Source organism: Aquarana catesbeiana, linkage group LG03, assembly GCF_042186555.1.
Source record: "Aquarana catesbeiana isolate 2022-GZ linkage group LG03, ASM4218655v1, whole genome shotgun sequence".
Taxonomy (NCBI): Eukaryota; Metazoa; Chordata; class Amphibia; order Anura; family Ranidae; genus Aquarana; species Aquarana catesbeiana.
In genome coordinates, this window is record NC_133326.1 from 674,668,240 (window position 1) to 674,687,292 (window position 19,053).

Consider the following 19,053-nt stretch of genomic DNA (forward strand, 5'->3'; position numbering starts at 1 on the left):
AAACAGCCAAAAATGTTTTTTTTCACTTTGACATCAGTACAATGGCAGGAAGGGATTGATATAAACTTTAATACATGTGTGAACCTCCGCTTTAAGGTAGAAAGAGTCCACAGGATTAGAAAACCCCAAAATATATCAGCTGACCTACCCCAAGATGTGATAGTAAGATTTCAGCTATACGAAGAAAAAGCACAAATTTGAGGGAAAATGAGAGGACGACCACCATTAAAATATGAAGAGGTGGACCTTTAAATCTTCAGACTTGGCGCCAGAGACGTTTCAGGGAGAGGGTCCCGGAGATCCCTATCCACATGAGTTACATCAAGCTGATTATTTTTCTCCCAGATAGGTTAGAAAGAGAGGACTGTGACTAAAGATGACATCATAAAAATTTATATCATATAATATTTGCGGGCTTAATACGCCAACAAAAAGGCGTAAAATCTTAACCGGTTCAATACAGGGCATTTTCACCCCTTCCTTCCCAGACCAATTTTCAGTTTTCAGCACTGTCGCATTTTAAACAACAATTGCGCGGTCGTGCGATGTTGTACCCAAACAAATCTGACGTCCTTTTTTTCCCACAAATAGAGCTTTCTTTTGGTGGTATTTGATCACCTCTGCGTTTTTTTTATTTTTTGCGCTATAAACAAAAGAAGAGTGACAATTTTGAAAAAAACACAATATTTTTTACTTTTTGCTATAATAAATATCCCAATTTTTAAAAAAAAAAACAAATTTTTTCCTCAGTTTCGGCCGATACGTATTCTTCTACATATTTTTGGTAAAAAAAAATCGCAAAAAGCATATATCGATTGGTTTGCGCAAAAGTTATAGCGTCTACAAGATACGGGATAGATTTATGGCATTTTTTAAAAAAAATTATTTATTTATTTTTTTTACTAGTAATAGCGGCGATCGCAATTTTTTTTCGTGACTGCGACAGTATGGCGGACACATCGGACACTTTTGACACATTTTTGGGACCATTCACATTTATACAGCGATCAATGCTATAAAATTGCATTGATTACTGTGTAAATGTGACAGGCAGTGAAGGGGTTAACCACTAGGGGGACACAAGGGATTAAATATGTTTCCTAAGGCCCCTTTCACACTGGGGCGGTAGGGTAGGGTAGGGTAGGTAAAACAGCGTTATTTTTAGCGCTGTTTTACCGCGGTATTCGGCCGCTAGCGGCCGAAAAAGGGTTAAAACCACTCGTACAGCGCGGCTATAGCCGCAGTATTGCCGCAAATACACCGGTGAATACACCGCTCCTTCACCGCTCCAAAGATGTGGCTTGCAGGAGATTTTTTCTTCTCCCGCCAGCGCACCGCTTCAGTGTGAAAGGGGCCTAAGGGAGTGTTTCTAACTGTAGGGGGCGAGGACGTACAAGGGGAGGAGACCGATCAGTGTTCCGCTGTACTGGGAGCACAGATCGTCTCTCCTCACAACTGACAGGACGTGGATCTGTGTGTTTACACACATAGATACACGCACCGGGTCCCGAGCAACGCGGCGGGCACGCACGCGTGCCCCCTAGACGGCCGGGGGGCCCAGGCCGTCATATGACGTCCACCCAGGATGGGAGATCCCATCTGTGGACGTCATATTACTATGGCCGGGTACTGAAGTGGTTAAAGGAGGTTAAACAGTATAATGCTGGGGTAGTGTTCCTTCAGGAGACGCATATCTCCCATGAGGTTAATGTAAGGCTGTTCTTGAGAGATTATCCAACATGGTTCTATGGGGACTCTACAACAAGAAGGGCAAAGGGGCTAGCTATTGGCCAGAGGAATACGGTTCATATTGGAGGAAAGGATGACAGACCCTGAAGGCCGATACCTCTTCTTAAGAGGGAAACTATACGAAATGGAATGTACCCTGGCAAACATCTATTGCCCCAATAAGAACCCAACAAATTATTTGAGACAGGTTATAGGGAAGTTAATGGACTTCAAAAGTGGAAGTGTGATTATGACAGGAGATCTAAATTTTTGCTTGGAACCAAGAATCGATAGTACGTTGCGGGCACAGGGGACTAGGAATGTACAGCTGAAAACAATAAAAAAGAAACTGTTTCAATGTCAACTGCTGGCCATATGGAGAATAACAACATTGTCAGACCATTCCCCCGGTGACCATGGAAATGAGGATACCAAAGACAACTAAATTCATGGAGATTAAACAAAGAACAAATACAGAATACTGAAGAGGAAGATAAAATAAAAGAGGAAATAGAACAATATTTTAAAATAAACGATACAAGGAAATAGCGGAGGCCCCACTTTGGGAGCCCCATAAAGCCTATATTAGAGGCACCCTGATAGAGATAGGATCAGGAAAAAAGAAGGAAAGGAAAAAAAAAAGATAGCAGTATTAATAAAAGAAATCCATGAACTAGAACAAAGGCATAACAAAAAAAAGAAAGTGAGTGGCTTCAGGCACTGGTGATAAAAAGGGACGAACTAAAAGACATATTGGATCAGGAGATGAGGAGGGACTTCAATATGGTTGCAAAAGAAAGATATCCGTGGGGAAATAAAATGGGGAAACATCTGGCAAGCATATTGAAGAAAGACTAAAAAACTAAACTATATAGAAAAAACACAGAATAGTACTGGGGAGATGGTATTCTCAACAACAGAAATAGTGAAAGTGTTCCAGAACTATTATGGGTCTTTATATTCAATAAAACAAAAGGGTCAACAAGAAATAGCAAGACCGGAAAAGATAAAAGAGTTTTTAACCACTTAAGCCCCGGACCATTTTGCTGGCCAAAGAAAGGAGCACTTTTTGCGATTCGGCACTGCGTCGCTTTAACTGACAATTGCGCAGTTGTGCGACATTGCTCCCAAACAAAATTGACGTCCTTCTTTTCCCACAAATAGAGCTTTCTTTTGGTGGTATTTGATCACCTCTGCGGTTTTTATTTTTTGCGCTATAAACAAAAAAAGAGCGACAATTTTGAAAAAAACACATTTTTTACTTTTTGCTATAATAAATATCCCCAAAAAATATATAAAAAAAAATTTTTTTCCTCAGTTTAGGCCGATATGTATTCTTCTACATATTTTTGGTAAAAAAAAAAAATCGCAATAAGCGTTTATTGATTGGCTTGCGCAGTTATAGCGTCTACAAAATAGGGGATAGTTTTATGGCATTTCTATTAATATATTTTTTTTTTCACTAGTAATGGCGGCGATCTGCGATTTTTATTGTGACAGCAACATTATGGCGGACACATCGGACAATTTTGACACATTTTTGGGACCATTGGCATTAATACATCGACCAATGCTAAAAAATTGCATTGATTACTGTAAAAATGTCACTGGCAGTGAAGGGGTTAACCTCTAGGGGCGCTGTAGGGGTTAAGTGTGTCCTAGGGAGTGTTTCTAACTGTGGGGGGGAGGGGCTGTGTGTGACACTACACTGATCGCCGCTCCCGACCACAGGGAGCAGAGATCAGTATCAGTATCATTAGGCAGAACGGGGAGATGCTTGTTTACATTAGCATCTCCCCGTTCTTCCTCTCTGTGAGACGATCGTGGGTATTCCCGGGACCTGCGATCACGGTCACAGAGCTCCCGGCAAGCCGCCTCTTAAAGGGCAATGCACAAGTACGTTAATCTGCCTGTACGTGCCCTTCTGCCACAGTATATCTGCGTGAGGCGGTCGGGAAGATGTTAACCACTTAAGGACCGCCTCACGCCGATGTACGTCGGCAAGGCGGCACGGGCAGGCAAAATCACGTACATCTACGTGATCTGCCTCCCGCGGGTGGGGGGTCCGATCGGACCCCCCCCCCCGGTGCCCGAGGCGGTCCTCTTTTGTCCCCCGGCAATCGGAAGTGAGGGGGAGGCCATCCGTTCGTGGCCCCCCCCCCCTCGCGATCGCCGCCGGCCAATGAGAATCTTCCTTTGCTGCTGTATGCTAAACAGCAGCAAAGGAAATGATGTCATCTCGGCTCGGTATTTTCCGTTCCGGCGCCAAGGAGAAAAGACATCTATGTGAGTGCACAGACACTACACACACAATAGAACATGCCAGGCACACAAAACACCCCGATCGCCCCCCAATCACCCCCCCCTCCCTGTCACACTGACACCAAGCAAGTTTTTATTTTTTTTCTTTTTCTGATTACTGCATGGTGTCAGTTTGTGACAGTTACTGTGTTAGGACAGTTAGTATTAGCCCCCTTTAGGTCTAGGGTACCCCCCTAACCCCCCCTAATAAAGTTTTAACCCCCTGATCACCCCCTGTCGCCAGTGTCACTAAGCGATCATTTTTCTGATCGCTGTATTAGTGTCACTGGTTACACTAGTTAGGGAGGTAAATATTTAGGTTCGCCGTCAGCGTTTTGTAGCAACAGGGACCCACATATACTACCTAATAAATGTTTTAACCCCTTGATTGCCCCCTAGTTAACCCTTTCACCACTGATCACCGTATAACCGTTATGGATGACGCTGGTTAGTTCGTTTATTTTTTATAGTGTCAGGGCACCCGCCATTTATTACCAAATAAAGGTTTAGCCCCCTGATCGCCCGGCGGTGATATGCGTCGCCCCAGGCAGCGTCAGGTTAGCGTCAGTACCGCTAACACCCACACACGCAGCATACGCCTCCCTTAGTGATATAGTATCTGAACGGATCAATATCTGATCCGATCAGATCTATACTAGCGTCCCCAGCAGTTTAGGATTCCCAAAAGCGCAGTGTTAGCGGGATCAGCCCAGATACCTGCTAGCACCTGCGTTTTGCCCCTCCGCCCGGCCCAGCCCAGCCCACCCAAGTGCAGTATCGATCGATCACTGTCACTTACAAAACACTAAACGCGTAACTACAGCGTTCGCAGAGTCAGGCCTAATCCCTGCGATCGCTAACAGTTTTTCTGGTAGTGTTTTGGTGAACTGGCAAGTGCCAGCGGCCTAGTACACCCCGGTCGTAGTCAAACCAGCACTGCAGTAACACTTGGTGACGTGGCGAGTCCCATAAGTACAGTTCAAGCTGGTGAGGTGGCAAGCACAAGTAGTGTCCCGCTGCCACCAAGAAGACAAACACGGGCCCATCGTGCCCATAGTGCCCTTCCTGCTGCATTTGCCAATCCTAATAATTGGGAACCCACCGCTTTTGCAGCGCCCGTACTTCCCCCATTCACATCCCCAACCAAATGCAGTCGGCTGCATGAGAGGCATTTTTATGTCCTCTCGAGTACCCCTACCCAACGAACCCCCCCAAAAAAGATGTCGTGTCTGCAGCAAGCGCGGATATAGGCATGACACCCGCTATTATTGTCCCTCCTGTCCTGACAATCCTGGTCTTTGCATTGGTGAATGTTTTGAACGCTACCATACACTAGTTGAGTATTAGCGTAGGGTACAGCATTGCACAGACTAGGCACACTTTCACAGGGTCTCCCAAGATGCCATCGCATTTTGAGAGACCCGAACCTGGAACCGGTTACAGTTATAAAAGTTAGTTACAAAAAAAGTGTAAAAAAATATATATATACAGTATATATAGAAAATAAAAAAAAATAGTTGTCGTTTTATTGTTCTCTCTCTCTCTATTCTCTCTCTCTATTCTCTCTCTCTATTGTTCTGCTCTTTTTTACTGTATTCTATTCTGCAATGTTTTATTGTTATTATGTTTTATCATGTTTGTTTTTCAGGTATGCAATTTTTTATACTTTACCGTTTACTGTGTTTTATTGTTAAAGCAGAGCGCCGCCGAAAAATTTTTTTTTAAAAGTCAGCAGCTACAAATACTGCAGCTGCTGACTTTTAAAACATGGACACTTACCTGTCCAGGGCGCCCGCGATGTTGGCACCCGAGGCCGAACCGTCTCTCCGTCCTCGGGTGCTGCCGCCTCCATCTTTGGTAAGGGAATCAGGAAGTGAAGCCGTGCGGCTTCACTTCCCGGTTCCCTACTGCTCATGCGCGAGTCGCGCAGCGCAATACGGATGGTCCCTGCTGCCTCTGGGACCCGTGTGTTTCCGAGCAGGCAGCGGGGAGGGAGCAGGAAGTGGCGTAAATAACCGCAGATTCTGCGGCTATCTATGCTGGGAGTGGGTACAGATACCTGTAGTATACCAACTGTGTCACCGGAGGGGGGGAGGAATCTGATGAGTGGAAGTTCCACTTTTGGGTGGAACTCCACTTTAACCATTTTTTTGTCTTCAGGTACGCAATTCACGACTTTGAGTGGTTATACCAGAATGATGCCTGCAGGTTTAGGTATCATCTTGGTATCATTCTTTTCAGCCAGCGGTCGGCTTTCATGTAAAAGCAATCCTAGCGGCTAATTAGCCTCTAGACTGCTTTTACAAGCAGTGGGAGGGAATGACCCCCCCCCACACCGTCTTCCGTGTTTTTCTCTGGCTCTCCTGTCTCAACAGGGAACCTGAGAATGCAGCCGGTTAATCAGCCAGCTGACCATAGAGCTGATCAGAGACCAGAGTGGCTCCAAACATCTCTATGGCCTAAGAAACCGGAAGCTACTAGCATTTCATGACTTAGATTTTGCCGGATGTAAACAGCGCCATTGGGAAATTGGGAAAGCATTTTATCACACCGATCTTGTAGTGTATTTTGGGGTGCAATTCCACATAGGCCCATGGCCTGTGTGAGCAATATATCATTTAGTGACAACTTTTTGTAAATTTTTTTTTTGTCATTATTCAATCACTTGGGACAAAAAAATAAATATTCAATGGGTTCAACATGCCTCTCAGCAATTTCCTTGGGGTGTCTACTTTCCAAAATGGGGTCATTTGGGGGGGGAGGGTTGTACTGCCCTGCCATTTTAGTACCTCAAGAAATGACATAGGCAGTCATAAACTAAAAGCTGTGTAAATTCCAGAAAATGTACCCTAGTTTGTAGACACTATAACTTTTGCGCAAACCAATAAATATACGCTTATTGACATTTTTTTTACCAAAGACATGTGGCCGAATACATTTTGGCCTAAATGTATGACTAAAATTGAGTTTATTGGATTTTTTTTATAACAAAAAGTAGAAAATATCATTTTTTTTCAAAATTTTCAGTCTTTTTCCGTTTATAGCGCAAAAAATAAAAACCGCAGAGGTGATCAAATAACATCAAAAGAAAGCTTTATTTGTGGGAAGAAAAGGATGCAAATTTCGTTTGGGTACAGCATTGCATGACCGCGCAATTAGCAGTTAAAGCGATGCAGTGCCAAATTGGAAAAAGACCTCTGGTCCTTAGGCAGCATAATGGTCCGGGGCTGAAGTGGTTAAAAAGTGCCAGATTACCTCAAGTTGCTGAGTTATAGAAATTTTAAAGTGTGACATGTTAGCTATCTATTTACTTGGCGTAACATCATCTTTCACATTATACAAACAAATTGGGCTAACTTTACTGTTTTATTTTTTTTTTTTTTAATTGTGTTTGAAAAACCGCTTCGCAATAACCGTGTGACATAAAAAAAATCGCAACACCCACCATTTTATTCTATAGGGCATCTGCTAGAATATATATATAATGTTTGTGGGTTCTAGCAAAAAAAAAAAAAGTTGATTTTTACATGTAGAAGCGAAGTGTCAGAATTGGCCCGGATGTAAAAGGGTTAAAAACGCATAAAAAATGCACTGGAAAACGTACCGCAAAAACGTATCGAATGCATATGGACCTAGCCCAAAAGAGTAGTGATAGCAGAAGCTGAGAATGACAGCCAGACATGTAGCATTGTTAGAAAGAGGTCAGCTGGGTCCCTGTATTTATTTTATGTTGAAATGTTCACATCTGGGAATTATTTTTAGATTCTAAGATTTCATCATCTGTGTTATTTAGTATTTAGATAAATGTTAATGAGCGTTTAAGTAGATACAAATTAATATTTTATTATGAATCATTGGTAAGTCTAACCACCATAAAGGTCTTTCCATTTTTTTTTTTTTTTAGAAGTTTTAGCAATGTACGCAACAGTTTTGCCAGCGAGGGTTTCCTATGAGGGATTTGGCAACGTTCCAGTTAATTGCAGAAAACACAAACTGTTTTACCAGTTGGAATCCTCTTAGCGCAGCAATATAATAATCTAGTCCTGTACTCACCCCTCCTATAGAAGCCAGACAACACAGCAAAAGAAAGGAAAACTTGTCACACCTCATTGTCCTGGGAGATACTGGTGTACCACAGGCTGAACGTGTCAGTTATGAAACTAAAGAGACTAACCCCCCTCTTCCTGTACAGTACAGTGCTCATAGCTGCAGTACACTCAGCACCACTCATAGACAGGGTGCTCTACTCAGCATCACTCATAGACGGGGTGCCCCACACAGCACCACTCATAGACAGGGTGCTCTACTCAGCATCACTCATAGACGGGGTGCCCCACACAGCACCACTCATAGACAAGGTGCCCCACTAAGCACCACTCAGATGCGGTGCCCCACTAAGCACCACTCATAGACGGGGTGCCCCACTAAGCAACACTCATAGACGGGGTGCTCTACTCAGCACCACTCATAGACAGGGTGCCCCACTAAGCACCACTCATAGACGGGGTACCCCACTAAGCACCACTCATAGACGGGGTGCTCTACTTAGCACCACTCATAGACAGGGTGCCCCACTAAGCACCACTCATAAACGGGGTGCCCCACTAAGCACCACTCATAGACGGGGTGCCCCACTAAGCACCACTTATAGACGGGGTGCCCCACTAAGCACCACTCATAGACGGGGTGCCCCACTAAGCACCACTCATAGACGGGGGCCCCACTAAGCACCACTCATAGACGGGGTGCCCCACTAAGCTCCACTCATAGACGGGGTGCCCCACTAAGCAACACTCATAGACGGGGTGCCCCACTAAGCAACACACATAGACGGGGTGCCCCACTAAGCAACACTCATAGACGGGGTGCTCTACTCAGCACCACTCATAGACAGGGTGCCCCACTAAGCACCACTCATAGACGGGGTGCTCTACTTAGCACCACTCATAGACGGGGTGCCCCACTAAGCACCACTCATAGACGGGGTGCCCCACTAAGCACCACTCATAGACAGGGTGCCCCACTAAGCACCACTCATAGACAGGGTGCTCTACTCAGCACCACTCTTAGACAGGGTGCCCCACTAAGCACCACTCATAGACGGGGTGCCCCACTCAGCACCACTCATAGACGGGGTGCCCCACTCAGCAGCACTCATAGACGGGGTGCCCCACTCAGCAGCACTCATAGACGGGGTGCCCCACTCAGCAGCACTCATAGACGGGGTGCCCCACTCAGCAGCACTCATAGACGGGGTGCCCCACTCAGCAGCACTCATAGACGGGGTGCCCCACTCAGCACCACTCATAGACGGGGTGCCCCACTAAGCACCACTCATAGACGGGGTGCCCCACTCAGCACCACTCATAGACGGGGTGCCCCACTCAGCACCACTCATAGACGGGGTGCCCCACTCAGCACCACTCATAGACGGGGTGCCCCACTAAGCACCACTCATAGACGGGTGCCCCACTAAGCACCACTCATAGACGGGTGCCCCACTAAGCACCACTCATAGACGGATGCCCCACTAAGCACCACTCTTAGACGGGGTGCCCCACTAAGCACCACTCATAGACGGGGTGCCCCACTCAGCACCACTCATAGACGGGGTGCCCCACTCAGCACCACTCATAGACGGGGTGCTCTACTCAGCATCACTCATAGACGGGGTGCCCCACACAGCACCACTCATAGACAGGGTGCTCTACTCAGCATCACTCATAGACGGGGTGCCCCACACAGCACCACTCATAGACAAGGTGCCCCACTAAGCACCACTCAGATGCGGTGCCCCACTAAGCACCACTCATAGACGGGGTGCCCCACTAAGCAACACTCATAGACGGGGTGCTCTACTCAGCACCACTCATAGACAGGGTGCCCCACTAAGCACCACTCATAGACGGGGTACCCCACTAAGCACCACTCATAGACGGGGTGCTCTACTTAGCACCACTCATAGACAGGGTGCCCCACTAAGCACCACTCATAAACGGGGTGCCCCACTAAGCACCACTCATAGACGGGGTGCCCCACTAAGCACCACTTATAGACGGGGTGCCCCACTAAGCACCACTCATAGACGGGGTGCCCCACTAAGCACCACTCATAGACGGGGTGCCCCACTAAGCACCACTCATAGACGGGGGCCCCACTAAGCACCACTCATAGACGGGGTGCTCTACTTAGCACCACTCATAGACGGGGTGCCCCACTAAGCACCACTCATAGACGGGGTGCCCCACTAAGCACCACTCATAGACGGGGTGCCCCACTAAGCACCACTCATAGACAGGGTGCTCTACTCAGCACCACTCTTAGACAGGGTGCCCCACTAAGCACCACTCATAGACGGGGTGCCCCACTCAGCACCACTCAGACGGGGTGCCCCACTCAGCACCACTCATAGACGGGGTGCCCCACTAAGCACCACTCATAGACGGGGTGCCCCACTAAGCACCACTCATAGACGGGGTGCCCCACTCAGCACCACTCATAGACGGGGTGCCCCACTCAGCACCACTCATAGACGGGGTGCCCCACTAAGCACCACTCATAGACGGGGTGCCCCACTCAGCACCACTCATAGACGGGGTGCCCCACTCAGCACCACTCATAGACGGGGTGCCCCACTCAGCACCACTCATAGACGGGGTGCCCCACTCAGCAGCACTCATAGACGGGGTGCCCCACTCAGCAGCACTCATAGACGGGGTGCCCCACTCAGCACCACTCATAGACGGGGTGCCCCACTAAGCACCACTCATAGACGGGGTGCCCCACTAAGCACCACTCATAGACGGGGTGCCCCACTCAGCACCACTCATAGACGGGGTGCCCCACTCAGCACCACTCATAGACAGGGTGCTCTACTCAGCACCACTCTTAGACAGGGTGCCCCACTCAGCAGCACTCATAGACGGGGTGCCCCACTAAGCACCACTCATAGACGGGGTGCCCCACTAAGCACCACTCATAGACGGGGTGCCCCACTAAACACCATTCATAGACTAGGTGCCCCACTCAGCACCACTCATAGACAGGGTGCCCCACTAAGCACCACTCATAGACGGGGTGCCCCACTAAGCACCACTCATGGACGGGGTGCCCCACTAAGCACCACTCATGGACGGGGTGCCCCACTCAGCACCACTCATGGACGGGGTGCCCCACTCAGCACCACTCATGGACGGGGTGCCCCACTCAGCACCACTCATGGACGGGGTGCCCCACTCAGCACCACTCATGGACGGGGTGCCCCACTCAGCACCACTCATGGACGGGGTGCCCCACTCAGCACCACTCATGGACGGGGTGCCCCACTCAGCACCACTCATGGACGGGGTGCCCCACTCAGCACCACTCATGGACGGGGTGCCCCACTCAGCACCACTCAAAAACGGGATGCCCCACTAAACACCATTCATAGACTAGGTGCCCCACTCAGCACCACCTGCATTTGCGGGAATTGTTTAGAGACTAATGCTGAAAAAGAGGCGGCTACCGATGAACTTTTTCTGTAAAACAAACTTTGGCCCCAGGACCAGTACAGGATTTTATCCAGCTCGCGACTAGAATCAGTGGCTTATCCTCACACAGATTGAGGGTTCAAATCCGCATAGACTGCTTATGGTCTCCTCTTCAGAACCCCCACCCCTACCCCTTGTTGTCTCCAGAGCAGGTCCCCCCTCCTCCCACTGCGTTGTCATAAACCCCATCATTGGTTGCTAGGAGAGCCAGCGTCTCAGCAACCAATGACTTGCTTGCCCCAGCAAGAGGAGGAGGATAGAAAGTCCTCCGTCCAGACCTGCTTTGCCTCCCGGTTCCGGTCTTGCTGCTACAGCCACATCATAAATCTTGCAGTGGTAAGGGGGCTCTGATGTAAGGGGGCCCCTGATATAAGAGGGGATGCTGATGCCGACTATGATGAGGACCCTTGACTCTAATGTAGATTCCAGTGAAAATGAGACTCTGATGGAAACCCTGATATTAGAGGTGATGCTGGTGCTGACACTGATGTAAAGGGGGGACTCTGACGCTGATGTAAGAGGGACTCTAATGTGGACTGTCATGTAAGTGGGACTCCGATGGGGACCATGATGAAAGGGGGGACTCTAATGTAGATTCCAGTGTAAATGAAACTCTGATGAAAACGCTGATATAAGAGGGGGCGCTGATGCTGACTCTGATGTAAGGGGAGACTCTGATGCAGACCTTGACTCAAGGGGGGTTTCTGATGTGGACTCTAATATAAGGGGGATGCTGATGGTGACCCTGATGCAAGTGGGGGGGTGCTCTGATGTGAACTCTGAAATAGGAGAAATTTGATGGGGACTATGGTGCAGGGGGGGGCTCTGATGTGGACTTTGATATAAGGGGGACTCTGATGGGGACCCTGACGCAAAGCGGGACTTTGATGTGGACTCCATCCAGACCTGCTCCGCCTCCTGGCTCCTGCCTTGCTGCTACAGCCATGCCGTAAATCTTGCAGTGGTAGGGGGACTCTGATGTAAGGGGGATTCTATATGGGACCTAAATCAAGAGGGGCTCTGATGCAGATTCTGGTGTAATTTTATCCATTCATTTATACTATTCTTGAGCCACTCCTTTGTTGCCTTGGCCGTGTGTTTTGGGTCATTGACATGCTGGAATACCCATCCACGACCCATTTTCAATGCCCTGGCTGAGGGAAGGAGGTTCTCACACAAGATTTGGTGGTATATGGCCCCCTCCATCGTCCCTTTGATGCTGTGAAGTTGTCCTGTCCCCTTACAGAAACCCCTCCCAAAGCATAATGTTTCCACCTCCATGTTTGATGGTGGGGATGGTGTTCTTGGGGTTATAGGCAGCATTCCTTCTCGGTGTAGTGTGTAACCAATTGTTTTCTTGGTGACTATGGTCCCAGCTGCCTTGAGATCATTAACAAGATTCTCCCGTGTAGTTCTGGGCTGATTCCTCACCGTTCTCATGATCATTGAAACTCCACAAGGTGAGATCTTGCATGGAGCACCAGACTGAGGGAGATTGACAGTTATTTTGTGTTTCTTCCATTTGCGAATAATCGCACCAACTGTTGTCACCCTCTCACCAAGCTGCTTGGCGATGGTCTTGTAGCCCATTCCAGCCTTGTGTAGGTCCCCAATCTTGTCCCTGACACCCTTGGACGGTTCTTTGGTCTTGGCCATGGTGGAGAGATTGGAATCTGATTGATTGCTTCTGTGGACAGGTGTCTTTTATACAGGTAACAAGCTGAGATTAGGAGCACTCCCTTTAAGAGAGTGCTCCTAAACTCAGCTCGTTACCTGTATAGAAGACACCTGGGAGCCAAAAATCTTGCTGATTGATAGGGGATCAAATACTTTTTTCACTCATTAAAATGCAAATCCATTTATAACTTTTTTGAAATGCGTTTTTCAGGATTTTTTTGTTTGTTTCTGTCTCTCACATACAAAATCAGCAGGGGATCAAATACTTTTTTTCCCTCACTGTATATATGTAGCGCCACCCCCGAAGGAGCCGCTTGGTAAATTTGGGTTCTCTGATCTCTGCCTCAAGACCAAGAATGACCTCAGCCCCTCTGGCACACCTAGTTTAAATGTAAAGACACATGTGGAAAATACTGTTATCCTGGCTGTGGATTATCACCAAAAACAGACAAACACCTGGTAGTGATAAACAAATTGAATATATTATCACGGTTTAAAGCATATGGAAGCTTACAACACTGTTAAACCTTTCTACAAAGAATTAATACATTAGAAAAGACAACCTTCAGAACTTAGCAACTGTAAATTTAGAAAAGGGCAGTAATCTATATGCCTATAACACAAACGCTGAGAGGGAGGAGAGAAGATCTATCAACTTCTCAGCTCCTTCTGGGCCACAAACACCATTGAAAGTAACAATACAAAAAGAAGAAATGGGTTAACAGGTACAGTAATCTCAGTTCTCTAACGTTACAGGTCCTGAGTTGAAGGGTACTAGTGTCTTCTGCTAGCAAACAGTAATCCTCTAGGAAATCCCATTAGGTAGTGGTTTGTAAGATCAAAATGGCTAAAAGTGGCAGTTCCAAACAAGCATCCTCTGACAGTAGAAAGGGGACTAGGTGTCTGCATGCAGTGTCTGTACTGTGCTAAGATGTTGGGTTTACACCCGCTCACCAATCCTCTGGGTGATGACACAACGGAAGTCCCAAATGGTGGTTCAGGTTTCTGGCAATGTTATAAAGCAATATTATGGTGCATAGGAAATCTGCCCCCTCCTATGTGCCCAACGCTGCGCTCATGGACACAAAGCCTAAAAATGAGCAGCCGCTTATAATGTGTTTAAATATGTGAAAAACAATAAATGATTCACCATAAACTAGCCCCAACCAATAGTGAAATCAAATAGCAGCGCTAAATCAATTGACCTAAAATAATAACAGTGAAAATGTAAATATTGATCTACACTAAAAACAACACAACACAATATGAACTGTATCAACACAATGAGAACTGTGTCCATTACGTGAGAAAGGGGTCTCTATAAACACAAAAAAAGTGTGCTGTAAAAGACTTATAAATCAAAAAAAATATATATAAATACCGTATTTATCGGCGTATAACACGCACTTTTTTCCCCTTAAAATCAGGGGAAAGTCGCAGGTGCGTGTTATACGCCGATCCCCTGCGATCCGGAGCTGTTACAACTTCAAAATCGCAGACCGCGATTTGAAAATGGCGCCGCCGGCGCCGAAATACACAGAGCCGGTCCTCGGCTCTTTCCGGCGGCTCTCGTTCACTTTCGGCTCCACTCGTAGTCCCGAGCGGAGCTATCCGAACCTACTCGGCTAGGTTCGGATAGCTCCGTTCGGGACTACGAGTGGAGCCGAAAGTGAACGAGAGCCGCCGGAAAGAGCCGAGGACCGGCTCTGTGTATTTCGGCACCGGCGGCGCCATTTTCAAATCGCGGTCCGCGATTTTTGAAGCCCAGGATGGCAGGGACAGGGATCGAAGGCTGCACTGGGGCAAGGCTGCACTGGGCAAGGCTGCACTGGGCAAGGCTGCACTGTGGAAGGCTGCACTGGACAAGGCTGCACTGGGGAAGGCTGCACTGGGCAAGGCTGCACTGACATGGCTGCACTGACAAGGCTGCACTGACAAGGCAGCACTGGGGAAGGCTGCACTGACATGGCTGCACTGACAAGGCTGCACTGGGGAAGGCTGCACTGACAAGGCTGCACTGGGGAAGGCTGCACTGAGAAGGCTGCAATGATGGGAATTTAAATGTAAGTTTTTTTCCCTTCAACTTCCCTCCTAAAAGTTTTTTTTTCCTTAAAATTCCCTCCTAAATTGGGGTGCGTGTTATACGCCGGTGCGTGTTATACGCCGATAAATACGGTAATATTATTTTGTAGAAAATCCAACAATAAGTGATAGGTAGAACGTAATGTCATTAGTGATAATTCATAACGTGATACGGTGCAGATCTCCAATGAATAAATCTTCCACCACACCTCTGTGACTTGTGATTTCACTCCCCTTAGCGAATAAACTCACCAGCTCCTCTTGCCTCACACTCTCGTGTTCGGCTTTAAGGCTTTATCCCACACAGAAGGGGGCAAAATGATGACCTCAAATGATTCACCGTTATATATCCAGAGTATATCAATTGAGTGCTCTCTCCACATGTGAAAAAAGAAAGCAATCCAATAGTGCAGTAACGTAATGAAATTTATTAAAACAACACTCTCCTCCACCATTGAACTCACATTTTAAAAATCACATCAGGCAAAGAGGCACAGCAAAATCGATAATCACCGCAAACACTCCAAACAGCAAGATCAACGTAAGGTGGTCACGGCGGACCCAGGTAATGCACTCTCTGATGACAGTCTCACCCGTCCCCTAGAGTTTCCTGGAGCCGCTTCCCCACATCCTCGTATGGCGCTCTCCGTCCTACATCATGCGCTTTCGATTGCCTTATAGCCACGCCCCGACATGTTTCGTCACAGGGACTTAATCATGGGATTGGCTATACGGTTAGGCAATCATTCTTATATACCCTCCGTTCGTATTTCCGAGCGGAACTGGTGACACTGCGCCTGCACGCTACCTGTGTCCCCGCTCGCACCATACACAAGTATTGCATTGTAACAGAGCGTTAAAACATAGATAACTATAATCACATTGCAAATACTCAAATGCATGTTTATATGGAGACAATGGCTTGTCATATATTAAAAATTATCTCAAAATGATAAAAAACGGATACTGAATCCTATTAAAAAAAGAAAGCTGATAGAATTACAACTAGAAGATATTATTCTCTAAAAGTGGATGGTTGGACATGTATACACCTTGGAGGGTATCTAGCAAATCGCAGACTAAACTCACTTCATCGGCTCAATTCAAACTCTTGAGCGGACAGTGCAGCAAATTAAATCAGGTTAGGTGAGTAGCACAAAACCCTTCCTCTCCTCATGTGACCAAGGATACGGGAACTTTCTAATCTCTTACCCACAACTATTCACTCTCCAAATATAAATATACCTCTAATATAGAGATGCATTTTTTGTATATAAATGGTCACATTATTTCAAGTGGACATTAACTGTAAATTCAGGGGAACGGGGTCAGTGACATGTCACCCAAGGCATTGCCCACACCAGTGACAAAATCCTGATCTCATTACCCTCTCTTATCGAACATCATTGAATGTTCGGGGATGACATTTCCCCATATTCAAGTAATGGTCACCATACCCACCCCCACATATCCCATAGGACCCATAATTCCCACTCCCTTTATTACGGAAGTGTTAAAGAATGGATCTCAACTCCAACATTGGGGGGGGGGGGTTAATCAATAATTGTTAATAAAGCAGTTGAGGTCCAATTCTATTTTTAAACCTCTGGGAAAAATACATTTTAAAAGAAAAATCCATCGAGTCTCTCGTTGGGATAGGTCTCTTACCCTGTTTGAGCCCCTCCAGGATGGATATACAATATCAATACCACAAAAACTAGAGCAGACTCGGGTCTTGATCATGTTTTTCTTTAAAATGGAGGGACACACTGTGATATTTGAATCCATTTTTTATATTGGTTAAGTGTTCAGAGATGCGCACCTTTAACAGTCGTTTTGTGGGTCCAACATAAAATAAACCGCACGGGCACCACATTAGATACACCACATACGATGAATTGCATGTAATGAACTCTCTTATTCCAAAGGTTTCATTATCATGATTAGTGAGGCTCTTCATACCCCTATTACTGGTTCTCACTGTTCTACAACATACGCACTTCCTGCATGGGAAGAAACCATTTAGATCTATTTTTATTGAGGGACGATCTGGTGGATCAAGAATTTTTTTCACCACTCTGTCTACAAAACTAGGGGCCCTTCTGTAGATAAACTTAGGTAGAAGTTCTAGTAGAACTTCACCTAAATGTCGGTCCCTGCAGAGAATATACCAATATTTCTTAAAGATCCCCTCAATCTCTTTATACTGACAATGTAGCTCGATATGAACCCCCACTGGTGTTGTTCATTGGAGGCAGTGGTTTTTTTCTTTAAGCAGTCCTCCCTTGGGATGTTGGCTACCTGTTCTATAACCTCATTCAGGGAATATTCTGGGTATCCCTTCTGTAGGAATCTCTCCTTCAGTATATTGGCCTGTGTATAGTATTTATTTTGTTCAGTACAATTCCGATGGATCCTCAGCATTTGTCCCTTGGGATATTTTTAATCCAAACAGGATGATGCCCACTCCTGATGGACAAAAAGCTGTTTCGATCCGTTGGTTTGAAATACACACATGTTGTCAGAGATTGGCCCCTCTTTTCAATGGTTACGTCTATAAAAATTTACACATCTATCACTAATCTGAGCCTCCAATTTGATATTGTTATTATTGGTGTTCAAATACCCCAAAAAAATCGTCCACAGATTCCCTAGACCCCTCCCAAATAAACAGGAGGTCATCTATGAACCTGCGGTAGAATCTAAGTTGGGGTAAACATCTGCTGAAGACATCTCTATCTTCCCACTCGGCCATAAACAGGTTGGCGAGGCTTGGGCATATTTCGCTCCCATAGCCACGCCAACCTGCTGGGAAAAGAAATGGCCATTCCACAAAAATAATTGTGCGACATGCAGAAGCTTAAGGCCAGCTCCAAAAATCGCTTCTGCACAACGGGAATGTCTTCCCTTCTGCTCAGTGCCCAATTAAGCGATAAAGATGCATCTTCGTGCTGAACAGTCGTGTACAGTGAGGACACGTCAGCCGTGACCAGATAAATTTCGCCGTGGAATTAAGATGAACATTCCCCAATCGTTGAAGGAGGTCAGTCGTGTCTCTAGGTATGCCCTAGTGACCTTCACACTCGGCTGGAGAAACTTGTCTAAGTATTCACCAAACCTCGCCGTGATTGATCTATCCCGTTCACAATGGGATGTGCTGGGGTGATTTAGCATCCTTGTGGATTTTAGGAAGCGTATATATCACTGGGATCCTACAGGCACTAGGACCCAAATATCTCTGCTCAGAAATGAACGGACTAAGCAGAGGGAAGCACACCCTCAATACGTGTTTTTTTCTTCCCCGATAGGTTTACACATGTTTTTTCATTTTAATAGTCTCCCTTGCCTGCGCCAACCTCCCTAAGTTACCATTCATCTATCTACGCTGTCCGGTATAGGGACTGCTGGACTGAGCACCAGGGAGTTTCCCTCCTTGCTGACAGTACTAGAGACATGGGTGATTCGCCTCTCCAATTGGCCGCCGGGATCAGGTGTCACAGAGCACTGACATGCGCACATAACATCTTAACATGGCGGTGCCGTATGATCCATAGAAAAATGGCCGCCGTAACTATAACCATAGGACTTCTAAAAAATGGCCGCCCATTGCCGCCTATGATATGAGTATTTAAGGACACGTTTTAGCCTGTACGCATCCCCTGATGAAGTCACGTGTGGTGTGACGTCACGCGTAGGGACGGGACAGGCTTTACATGCTGCGAGAGGTATACGA

At 46.7% G+C, this 19,053-nt stretch overlaps 1 protein-coding gene across 3 annotated transcripts in view; it reads right to left on the reverse strand.

The window, feature by feature from the left end:
* Positions 1–19,053, reverse strand: part of LOC141133487 (NXPE family member 3-like) — a 110,858-nt gene that overhangs the window by 79,414 nt on the left and 12,391 nt on the right. The window contains exon 1 of one of the 3 annotated variants that reach the window (XM_073622883.1): positions 8,083–8,227. The exons of the other annotated variants lie outside the window; for them this stretch is intronic. Coding sequence (XP_073478984.1) covers positions 8,083–8,139 — 57 coding nt within the window. The 5' untranslated portion in view covers positions 8,140–8,227. Of the gene's footprint in view, positions 1–8,082; positions 8,228–19,053 lie in introns of those variants that run through there. 3 annotated transcript variants of the gene reach the window in all.